Source organism: Penicillium daleae (genome assembly GCF_028827525.1).
Source record: "Penicillium daleae strain IBT 16125 chromosome Unknown utg000002l_segment0_segment0, whole genome shotgun sequence".
In the NCBI taxonomy this organism is placed as follows: domain Eukaryota; kingdom Fungi; phylum Ascomycota; class Eurotiomycetes; order Eurotiales; family Aspergillaceae; genus Penicillium; species Penicillium daleae.
Window position 1 is genome coordinate 6515306 of NW_026623150.1, and position 11031 is coordinate 6526336.

Below are 11031 nucleotides of genomic sequence, written 5' to 3' on the forward strand. Positions count from 1 at the left end.
GTAATGCGAACGATTGTGGCGTCGAAGCTGGTGTATTTTCGTCCTCCAGAGAGGTGATAGCCGCCGCCTGAGAAGGCAGGTCCACTTGGAATACATCAATTCGTTGGATGTGAAGGTCCGGTATGGTTTACTGATGAGGTTGAAAAGAGCAATCGAGAATGGAGAAAGGTTAGGATATATGAAGACTGTGATATTTAGGGAAATCGCCTTTCACCTTCGGGAAAAGAGATCTATTATTCAATTTATAAACATGGATGATAGACTGTTTTATCACGCTGATTACGATCTCCGAACCTTAGCATATCGCGGGGTATAACTGCTTGAATCGGGCGAGCCGTAGCAATCAATGTAATCGGCATCTCAAAGACTAAAGGCCGTAGACAAGCGCACAGTACGACCGATGATATAATTCATCACACGGCTTGACCGAGAGGTAATCGCGGCAAAGGTACAGATTCTATAGGAAGAGCTACTCACGGTCGGGATATTGCCCGCTACAACTATTACTGGGACTTGGCAATTGACCCGAGATCAAGATCCATCGGTATTATCCGAGCATCTCCTCACGATTACAAACCATGCCAATTACGTCCTACACGTCATTATAAGTAGAAGTATATACACATCACCACCGATAGCTCGCTATCTGTTTCAATTGATTTATCTTAAAGCTGTCAACATGTCAAACATCCAAGTCACCACCCGCCGAGCCTTTCGTCGAACCGATGACTACACCCCCGGCACACCCAAGTTGAAGCTCGTGCAAGAGGCTCTACCATTACCTCTCGCACCAACTTCGGTATTGGTCAAAGTATACGCTGTCGCTATCAATTACAGAGACGCCAATATCGCCAACGGAGGAAACCCATGGCCAGTTCTGCCAAATGGTATTCTCTGCAACGATGCTGCTGGCGAGATCATAGCCGTGGGTGAGAAGGTGAAGGCCTTGGCCATCGGGGACAGGGTCGGGCCCATCACTGATACTGACAATATCTCGGGGCGGGAAGTGGGACGATCTTGGCTTGCTGCAGACGAGGATGGTGTTATGGCAAACCATATTATATTCGACGAGGCTGTCTTTTGCAAGCTCCCAGACTATCTTGACTGGACAAGTGCTGCGACGATTCCTTGTGCGGGAGTCACTGCGTGGTCGGCCTTGAAGGGTATGAGTATAGGACAGGCAGTGCTCATTCAAGGTAGATTCCGTCCCATTCTTGATAATCATAGCAAAATGATAAACTAAATTGATGACATATTGAAGGGACCGGTGGCGTGAGTATGTTTGCCATGAAACTTGCACGAGCTGCCGGGCTGAGGGTTGTGCTCAGCTCGTCGAGTGATAGGAAACTCCAGCAAATGAGAGACAAGTTCTCCAGCCCACCCATTCTGACAGTCAACTATGCGACCAACCCAGATTGGCACAATCAGGTTTTAGAGCTTACCGGCGGTGTGGGTGTTGACATTGTTGTCGAAAATGGAGGGACCGGATCTTTGGTCAAGAGCATGAAATGTACCCGGCGTGGTGGTATCGTCAGTCAAGTTGGGTATCTTGCCAAGCAGAACCCTATGGACCTTGCCGAGCTAGTGCCGACCATTATTGATCGTCGAATCATCCTGAGGTAAGATTCATTGACCTTGGAAAAATCGGGAAACGTACTGAGATGGAATATAGGGGTATCAACGCAGGGTCGAAGTATGACATGGAAGACTTCTGTGCTGCTCTGTCGGCTTGTCAGACACCGCTGGATGATCTTATTGATAAAGTTTCTCCCTTTGAACAAGCCGAGGAGGCGGTTCAATATGTCTGGGGGGGAAGCAGATTGGAAAGGTTGTCCTCAAGCTTTAGACCTTTCCAAGATAACCATATAGACATTCCGAGAGTGAGGGCCTGGCTATTCCTTACCACCTACAATAATCATATGATCGACAATCCCACAAATTTTACTGGAAAGAAGTTTAATTCAAAAGAGCGACTATCAATAAACCCCAAACGCACATCATGTATCCTCCAAGGGTATCAACGTAAGTCGTAATTCGTCCGCTTCATAATCATGAGAAACATACGACAAGAAGGAAAAGAGCATCACAGAACGATCAGGTTTAGTCAGATTATTAGTGGTCGTGCGGAGTCGGAGTAGATTTTGCAGACCGGATGCAAGTCATATCTCTGTCCACCCATGGGCAGCTTAATTGAGATATTCGTGTCGTGCTGCTTTCACGGCCCTGCATGGCGGGTTCAACTTAGACAGCAGGAACCCCACGGCGGCCCCAGCGGCGGCGAGTCCTGTGAGACATACGTCAATATTGATCGCAAAACGAAAGCACTGACTACTCAGTGCAGTAAAGAGCACAATGAATGCGAACGACTTACGTTCCAACACCACGGTCGCGCACACGGAAAGTAAACCAGAGGCCCTGGAAAAGAGATACTTGATTAGCAGCGCGCCACAACAAATTGATCTGACCATGTACATACAATAATAGCAGAAACAAGCCAGATGATAGCGGAGAGGAAGCTGAACGCCTCGGCAGCCTTCCAGCGCCCACAAACAGCATCACCCCTAAAGTGCCAGGACCAGATGCTGCCGCATGGCAAGTGGTGAATAGCGTCGACCAAGATACCGAAAGCAGCAAACCAAGCAAAGGAAATGAGGATATCAACTGGATATCAAGTCAGTATACTTGCAGAAGTTGTACATGTCGAGGCAAAGCACATACTAGGCCATGAGAAGAAGCCCGAGGAGAAGGGGATTAGCCATATTAAGCCTAAGAGGATGGATAGACCGGCGATCACTTCGGTGTAGATCCAGCGAGCTTGGGGCCAGGCATCAATCCCGTCGAGGGAGGCGAGGTAGTGTCCGATAATACCTGCGACGACCTATCAAGCCAGTGTTAGAAGTACCTTACGGTGAGACAACAAGAGTCGACGGGACATACGGCTGCAAAGGCGATCTCCGCAATGCGGAGCGGGATAGAAACGAGTCGCGAGACAACAGGCATGGTGAGTGATCAATGAGGAAGATGATTAGACTTGCTCTGTGAATAACCAAGCTGTTCAAAGAATCTGGCGTGCTATAAAGAAAAACAAAACAAAGTGTAGCGGGGACAATACGAGGTATATAAAGCGTAAACTGGGCACGTTGCACGAGCAGGCAGATGCCGAGCGACAAGAGGCGCAGACCCGCATAGCAAGCAAGGGCCCAACAACCAAAAAAAGACAGACATGAGCCACAAAAACGCGACGAGCAAGCTGCTAGGTAGCAAAACACACGGAAATCAACTCAAAAGTAAGTCTCACTGGCCAATGCAGAGTCTATCCCAGCAGATGATGTCGTCAGATCGTCCCCGGAATAGTATAGCGTGCTCTCGGCATGGTGGGTTCGTCATTCGACGCCATGCATCATTTATTAGAATTATTTGATGTATAGAGTGCAGGGTGTAGACTGTAGTGGCCCAATCTCTCGTCCTCGTTCACCCTCCATGCCACACTATTTACCAGTTGGGTCTGGCTCGGGTCCACGACGATCACTCTAACACAACTCCTGCCCTTCATGGAGCTGGCCGCCGCTGATGCAGCCTGTTTTTGTGGCTGAACTCCAACTGATCGGAGCAAGGAGCTGTCATGGCGCAGCACCTGTCAGAATCCTGGTGTCCACGAGAGAACATGATGGTCATAATTTGCTTCGAAAGGGACAAATCCCTGTTTTTTGCAGCCGGAGCCCGGAGTGATGCGTTGGCCGGTGGTGGCCGTGGGCGATTCAAGAATTCGAGTCGGGGATAATCTCGCTTCGAACCACGCGAATATTGGCTGTTGACCCCGTGGACGTTTGCAGATCAACTTCTATTGGCGCTGGCTAGGGTCCTTGTTTAGTGGCCGTGCTCCACTCGGGGCGATCATTGCAGCCTGAAGGTTGGCGCAGAAGTGCGCCCTTTGCGGGAGGGACATGGCGGTGTTGGCCCGCTCTTTTGACTGCCTCTGTACGTACTGTTCATGATGGAAATAGCGGGGATGTATGCTCGAAATACGCGATCGGAAGCAGCAGAGCATGGAGAACAGGGGCATTGAGGGGAGTATGGGAAAAACACGATCAAGGTACAGTACCGCCGCTCAGCCCTATGACGTGGGGCTCCCACAAAGATGAAAGCGCGCCCTTAACTAGTTTCCCCCTAATTTGCAACTGGCGTGACACCTTGACATCATGTCAATCTCAGTAGACTTTCAGGGTATGCGATCGGATACTTCGGCACATGTCCTGTCTTGGACACAGCTTGGATTTATGGCGCTAACCTCAGAACCTCAGGGAATGACAAGGGTTACAACCAACTCGCTGCAAAAGCAGCTAGACTACCGTTCAAGGCTTGCACGCTTTGTATACGGGTTCGAGCAGTGCCAATCGATATAAAGTTTCGCCCAAACTCAAACGGCATTGGGAATCGAAAATCGGGCCTGACTGGTCCAAGCAGCCCGGAGACGCGAGGGTTGCGTCTCTTTTGGAGCTGTCCTCCAAGCAGAAGGACTGGTACTCGATCCCCATTTTTGGTTTTCTATTCTTATCCTTGGCTCAAGGGTCCTTGACAGTAGAAGCTGGAGTATAAGAAGCGAAAGCGCTTGGCAATTACCAGTCATCATATTCGGACGACAATCAAGATATAGAATTATACTAGGAAAGAAAGGCCACCCTTCACGCAACACCACAGGATATCATACAACCATCTCCCAAATGAATCCAAAAAAATATACAAACGAAAAATACAGCCTCCAGAAAACTCTACAATTAAACATGTGGTCCATCTCAGGACTTCTTCTTCCCATCGTCCAGGAACCACGCCATCACATTCTGGAACACCCCCTTGGCTTCCGTCTCAATGACATCGCCATGGCACGGAATCAGCCGATCAAAGTCCCACGCAGCAATACGCTTCACCGACTCAGTAAACGCCGGACGGTCCTTTGCAGAGAGAATATACCACGCAAATCGTCGCTGTCCCGTCGCAGAACCACTTGTGGACAGCATGGGAAGCACCAACTTAGTCCAGAAGCTGAGCGGATTACGATCCTCGGTCCGGGAGTACTGCTCATGGGCGGGCAAATTGAACAGCAAATCGGCCTCGATGACCGTACGCGACGGGCGATGGAGGAAGACTAGTTCGCGCGATCCATGTCCATACACGTATTCGATGGCAAACTCAGCGTCAAACTCCTCCGATATCGACTGCGGCTCATTCTTCTTGAAGACGTGCTCGAATGGCGAATCGTGGTACTGCTTGCTCGCTTGACGCTTCTCGTAGAGGCCCTGTGGCGCGAGAATGGATGCCTGCGGGAATGCCTCCTTCCACGCGCTGATGTTTAGGTGGTGTTCGAGATCGGGGGCGGCGATGTACTTCACGTTCCCGCCCAGAGAGTCGACCTTTGCGCGGACCTCTGGCGTGAGACCAACGGGGGAGAAGACAGCGAGAGAGCCCGTGGAGAGCTTGACTGCGTCACGCAAGGAAGAGAGGGATTAGCTTCGATGCTATTCCAACTTGAGTACCCCAGATGCGAGTGTAGCTTGGTACACAGCTGCAAGGGCGGAGCTGCTCACCTAGTGTCCCTCGGCCCCCGAAGCAGAAGATACCGAACCGCGCGAATGGCAAGCTCATAGTAATGATATTAGGTGTGACGTCACGGATCACCATCGTCGCCGACGGGTTAGAGGGGAAGAGTTGCGGCATTTTGCGAGATCTTGCGCGTCGATCGGGTGGTTCTGCGGGAGCTCCTGGCGTGGGCGTGTCTTAGTTTTCAGCAGCTGGATCGCTGTGAAGTCTGCAAGTGTGTAAGTGACTGAATTAGTAGCTCAAGCCACTGCTGGCTCGAAGGTATTGCTTTTAAATGCGTAATAGAGGCCTCTGCGGGAGAAAGGGGAATCGATCGACCTGATGGATTGGCAGCTTCCCAGCGATGACGTGAGGATGTGTCGCGGCTTACTGAATGGACCGCGGCCTCGGCCTGGGCCCACCCGTGGCAGTGTATTGGAGAATGGCCCGAATTAAGAAGATTCGACGAAGGCCTTGACAAACCCATGGATCCTTTCTTCAAGCAGATATTTGGAATACTGTTGAATACCGAAATATCGGAATCCAGCTATTTTCTTCAGAGAAGGGTTGACAACCATCCACCTTGATTGTACTTGGCTTGCTTGAAGTTATCCTAAAAGGCGCCATGACCACGTCTTGCGGCACCACGCGGAAGACTAGATTCATGCACACAGTAATGCTAGGCAATACTATGTTGCAAAATAGGGGAAGAAGTTGAAAATGGATATTAGAAATATCGATCTATTTACAAGCGTAAAACAATAGCACCGGGCACAGGGGTATCATGAGAAAAGTTTAAGCAGGAACAAAGACATCGCCTGCTCCTTGTCGACGCTACTAGCCATACCAAGTCTGGCCAGTCCTCTCCTGAGTCTCCTCGCGATGGGGGATAATGCATTCTTTGATGCCGAACTCCTCAACAATTTCCTCCCAGGTGTCGAAGTCCAGGCTGAAGATGGCCTGGTGCTTCTGTATGCGCTTGGCTTGGGCCTCATGTGGCGGATACGGCGCTGCATGGTCTAGATAAAAGTTAGCAGGAAGGTAAAAACCGCGGGGCAGCAATGATGTTACTCACTAAGAGTCGGAGTTCCGCGAGGAGACATGGAAACGCCAGCATGGCCATCGCGGACCAGGAAGCTAACATAGAATAAGTTCTCAACACTTTGGCCGAATGATTCGGGGTTGATGCAGAAGTGGAAAAGGCAAATGCCTCCAGTGGGGGAAGTATGGTGCTCATTCATCACTGCCAACACCCTTTCTTCCGTAGGATCCTCCTTCTCCTCGCTCAGTATTCTGTTGACGGTGTTTTCAGTCTGCTGAATGGTCCTGCTGAGCAACTCGTTGATATTGGAACACATGGAGGTCAAGTTTAAGTTCTCTTGCTGCCCGAGATCCTCCTGTTGGAGCTCCTGAGGCTGAATGGCTTGTGTCGCATCGAACTTCTCCCGTGCCCGCTGGGTGTATTGACGGGAGCGTTTTTGAATCGAGAGTGGACCAAGCAAGAACCCCGACACGGCGGGTCGAGAGTTGTGACGAAGACAAGCCGTGCGACCAAGCCAATCCCAATTCATTGCATCACCGGAATCCCCCTCATCGCTGTCATTCGGGTCCCTTTGGGTTTGCCGAGGGCGTTGTCGCCTCTGGGTGCTCCCATCGCTCAAATCAGGTCCACGGCGCATATATGAGATACATTTGGAAACAAATTCATCCACATCAATACCCGCCGAGGAATCTCCGAGCGCGAGCTGCGCAGTTTTCTTATGGGTAAGATCGGCTGCATTAACGAGGAGGCGTGAGTCGATAGTGGCATCCGAGGTCTGCTTGACTTTTGCGAAGAGTCCGTTCGCCGTTTCGAGGGTTTTCAAAATGCCATCATTCCCAGGCTGCATATACTCGGCACGGCAGTCTGACGCGACAATGATCAGCATCAGGCGTTCCACGATACTTCACTGCGTTTGGACAACTTACCATTGAAATCAGTAGTAAGATCTCTATAGGTCTTTCGAACACGTCTTCGCTCCTCTTCAGGCTGATCAGGATCGTAGAAACGCCTGTCCTTTCGTTGCGACAATCCTTGCGACTGGATATTTGAGGTGCGTTCAGTCAAGCGGCGACGCTTAGACGGTTCGTTTCTGGAAGGCATTTGGACAGTCGATCGCTTGTTGACACCTCGTCGACGGTTTTCTTTATCAGAGGAGGAATCTGGTGATGAAGGAGGGCTGGAGCCGTAGGCAGTTGCTTCGTCCAGCTGAGATTGCGCGATGCGGGCCATTCTCAATGGGCACTATTTAGCGCCAGGTACAAATGACAAAAGCGGAGTTCAAACAAAGAGAACAAGTCAATCAAAGAGTGCAAACAAAGATGAGATTGTGCGAGAAGGTTCTCTTGATAAGTAGGGAACTGAATTGATAGTGCACACGCCGTATTTTGAAAAGTAATAGATAGAATTCCAGATCTGATGGCTCTCCCGTCGCGTCGCCATCGCGTAATGCACGTGACCGTGTCCCGGAGTGGGACCCTTTTCACCTATCGATTAACTGCACACGTGATCTTCATATCGATTAGCTACGCACGTGATGATAACCGATCAGTCCCCGCAGGGGAGCTCCGCCGAGCTCTCCTCCGAACCTCCGCAGCTCTCCCCCGATTCCCCCGATTCGAGCTTTGATGTTGTGCCTACGAAGATGGAGGCATTCACCTTTGCGCTGTCCACTCAGGTGGACTTGCCTATTTGGATCAAGATGTAAGTGTCTTTCGAGGGTTCCAAAGCCCCACAGTGACTGACAGTCCCAAAGCGGCTCATTAGAGGGTAAACAGAAGGAGATTCCTGCCTCGCAACTGGTCCAGAACCCGGAATTACAGTACCTCGGATCCTCACAGAGTCCTGTTTCAGATCTCTATGTGACTGTTCAGCTATGGTCGGACTCGAAGCCTCTGGGTGTCCCTATGAAGACTGCGTACAAGGCCTTCAAAACCAGCCGAACATGGAATGAATGGCTGCAGATGCCCATGTCAATCAAGGACGCCCCGCTCAATTCTCAGCTGGCGCTCACGGTCTGGGATCTTTCCCCGCTGGCAGGCGATGGGCCACATCATGTCCCCTTTGGCGGAACGACAATCTCATTGTTCGACAGTGACGGCAAGGTGAGAATGGGACGGCAGAAGTGCATCGTCCATCGCCATCAAGCCGCAGATGGCTTTTCTTCGACAACCACCCCATCCTCGCCACCACCGAAACGCCGGAGTCACAACAAGACTACCCGAGATATTTTGGGGCCGTCGCGGGCCGAAGCAGAACTGGAGCGAATCGAGGTCCTGATCAAGAAGCATGAGATGGGCGAGATTACTCGCATCGATTGGATGGACCAAATGGTGTTCCGTCAGCTGGAGAAACTCAAAATTCAAGCTGAAGAGGACGCTCGTAACAGGGCTATTCTCCTCGAAGCAGTAAAGCCTCGTGGTGGCAGTGCAGGGGAGGATGACAATCTCGACGATGAAGAGCTGGAGGATGAGAATTTTGTACTTTACGTGGAGTTTACACGCTTTGACCATCCCATCGTTTGGGTTGATCATACATACCCGCCCCCGCCAATCTCATCTCACCCCCAGAACGTCTCTAACCAGCCGGCATCGACATTGAAACCTGTCCCAGAGGTTCGCTTTGGTCCCGGTATTGAAGGTGCTGAAGACTATGAGGGCGCAGGTGTTATCAGGATCTATGATCCTGAAGTGGGTCAAACCGGAAATCCGTGCGAAGACAAACATCGACGATTAATCCGCAGCCATCGAACCGGATTCATGGATCGAGACCTCAAACCAAATCCAAAGAACCGTGATGAACTCAATGTCATTATGTCGTACGAGCCGACACAAGATCTTACGGCCGAAGAGAAGGACTTGGTCTGGAGATTCAGGTACTATCTTACTCGGGAGAAGAGGGCATTGACCAAGTTCGTGAAATCGGTCAACTGGCGTGACGAAGGCGAAGCCCGACAGGCTGTGGAAATCTTGCCTAAATGGACCGAAATCGACGTCGACGATGCCTTGGAGCTTCTTGGACCAACATTCGATAATGCGGCCGTCCGCTCATATGCTGTGGCGAGACTGCGCAAAGCTGATGACGAAGAACTTGATCTGTATCTGCTGCAACTGGTGCAGGCTCTGAAATATGAGGAGCCCTCAGACCTTGAGTCTGAAGAGGCGGCTCATGACTCCTCTCTGGCCAACTTCCTCATTACTCGTGCGACCAACAACTTCAAGCTTGGAAACTCTTTGCACTGGTACCTCGTGGTCGAATGCGATGATGCCGGTCTGGGCACCTTGTTAAATCAGCGCAGACTCTTTGCTCGCGTCGAATACTATTTCATGGCGGAATTGGAAAAGACTCATGCTGAGCATCGAAGGATCCTCCTCCGTCAAGGTGAAATGATCACCGTTCTTTCAAAAATCGCCAAAGACATCCGTTTCTCGCGGGACGCCCGCCCCGTCAAGATTGAGAAGCTCAAGAAGGCTTTGCGCGATCCAAGGAACGAACTGATCCATATTGATCCGCCGCTACCGCTACCGCTGGATCCGGACGTCTCAATCATCGGTTGTTACCCTGAGGAATCCAATGTCTTCAAGTCGACATTGTCTCCACTTAACATCACGTTCAAGACTACCGAGGGTAAACGATACCCCCTTTTGTTCAAGGTTGGCGATGATCTTCGCCAAGATCAGCTAGTCATCCAAATCATCATCCTGATGGATCGACTTTTGCAGAAGGAAAACCTGGACTTGAAACTGACGCCATATCGCATTTTGGCGACAAGCTCTACGGCTGGAGCTGTCCAATTCATCCCGTCGACTTCTCTTTCTGCGGCATCGGCCAAGTACAAATCAATTCTCGCCTATCTGAGGGAGAACAACCCTGATGACAATGAGCCTCTTGGTGTTCGAAAGGAGACCATGGATACTTACATCAAGTCCTGCGCCGGCTACTGTGTGATCACATATCTTCTGGGCGTTGGTGACCGACACCTGGAGAACCTGCTTCTCGCGCCGGATGGTCACTTTTTCCATGCCGACTTTGGTTTCATTCTCGGCCGCGATCCTAAGCCTTTTGCTCCAATGATGAAGCTTTGCAAGGAAATGGTCGAAGGAATGGGCGGTACGACTTCGCCCCATTACCTGCAATTCAAGCAATATTGCTACACGGCGTACACAACGCTACGCAAATCTGCAAACCTGATCCTGAATCTCTTCAGTTTGATGGTTGATGCCAATATCCCGGACATCCGGATTGAGCCCGACAAGGCTGTTTGGAAAGTGAAAGAACGCTTTCACCTGGAAATGACCGAGGAAGAGGCGATTCGACACTTTGAACAGCTGATCGGCGATAGTGTCAATGCTATCTTTGGTGTGGTCATTGATCGCCTGCATGAGTTCGTGCAAGGTTGGAGGGCATAAGATGGTTGG

At 50.7% G+C, this 11031-nt stretch overlaps 5 protein-coding genes across 5 annotated transcripts; 2 read left to right on the plus strand and 3 right to left on the minus strand.

Moving 5' to 3' along the window:
• Window positions 1–679: 679 nt before the first annotated feature.
• Window positions 680–2033, plus strand: N7458_003232 (zinc-dependent alcohol dehydrogenase family protein; the record flags this gene model as incomplete). Its single annotated transcript, XM_056906615.1, has 3 exons — window positions 680–1196; window positions 1262–1619; window positions 1673–2033. The coding sequence occupies 3 exons, from the start codon at window positions 680–682 to the stop codon at window positions 2031–2033; spliced, it is 1236 nt and encodes a 411-aa protein (XP_056770722.1).
• Window positions 2034–2241: 208 nt separating this feature from the next.
• On the minus strand, window positions 2242–3000 carry N7458_003233 (MARVEL domain-containing protein; the record flags this gene model as incomplete). The annotated part of the gene is made up of 5 exons (XM_056906616.1): window positions 2242–2284; window positions 2372–2415; window positions 2477–2661; window positions 2719–2878; window positions 2938–3000. 5 exons carry the CDS (start codon window positions 2998–3000, stop codon window positions 2242–2244), a joined length of 495 nt encoding a protein of 164 aa, XP_056770723.1.
• A 1793-nt stretch (window positions 3001–4793) lies between these two features.
• N7458_003234 (uncharacterized protein) lies at window positions 4794–5712 on the minus strand (the record flags this gene model as incomplete). Its single annotated transcript, XM_056906617.1, has 2 exons — window positions 4794–5476; window positions 5583–5712. 2 exons carry the CDS (start codon window positions 5710–5712, stop codon window positions 4794–4796), a joined length of 813 nt encoding a protein of 270 aa, XP_056770724.1.
• Window positions 5713–6411: 699 nt separating this feature from the next.
• On the minus strand, window positions 6412–7846 carry N7458_003235 (uncharacterized protein; the record flags this gene model as incomplete). Its single annotated transcript, XM_056906618.1, has 3 exons — window positions 6412–6593; window positions 6650–7480; window positions 7543–7846. 3 exons carry the CDS (start codon window positions 7844–7846, stop codon window positions 6412–6414), a joined length of 1317 nt encoding a protein of 438 aa, XP_056770725.1.
• Window positions 7847–8150: 304 nt separating this feature from the next.
• On the plus strand, window positions 8151–11022 carry N7458_003236 (phosphatidylinositol 3-kinase VPS34; the record flags this gene model as incomplete). The annotated part of the gene is made up of 2 exons (XM_056906619.1): window positions 8151–8317; window positions 8370–11022. The coding sequence occupies 2 exons, from the start codon at window positions 8151–8153 to the stop codon at window positions 11020–11022; spliced, it is 2820 nt and encodes a 939-aa protein (XP_056770726.1).
• Window positions 11023–11031: the final 9 nt, after the last annotated feature.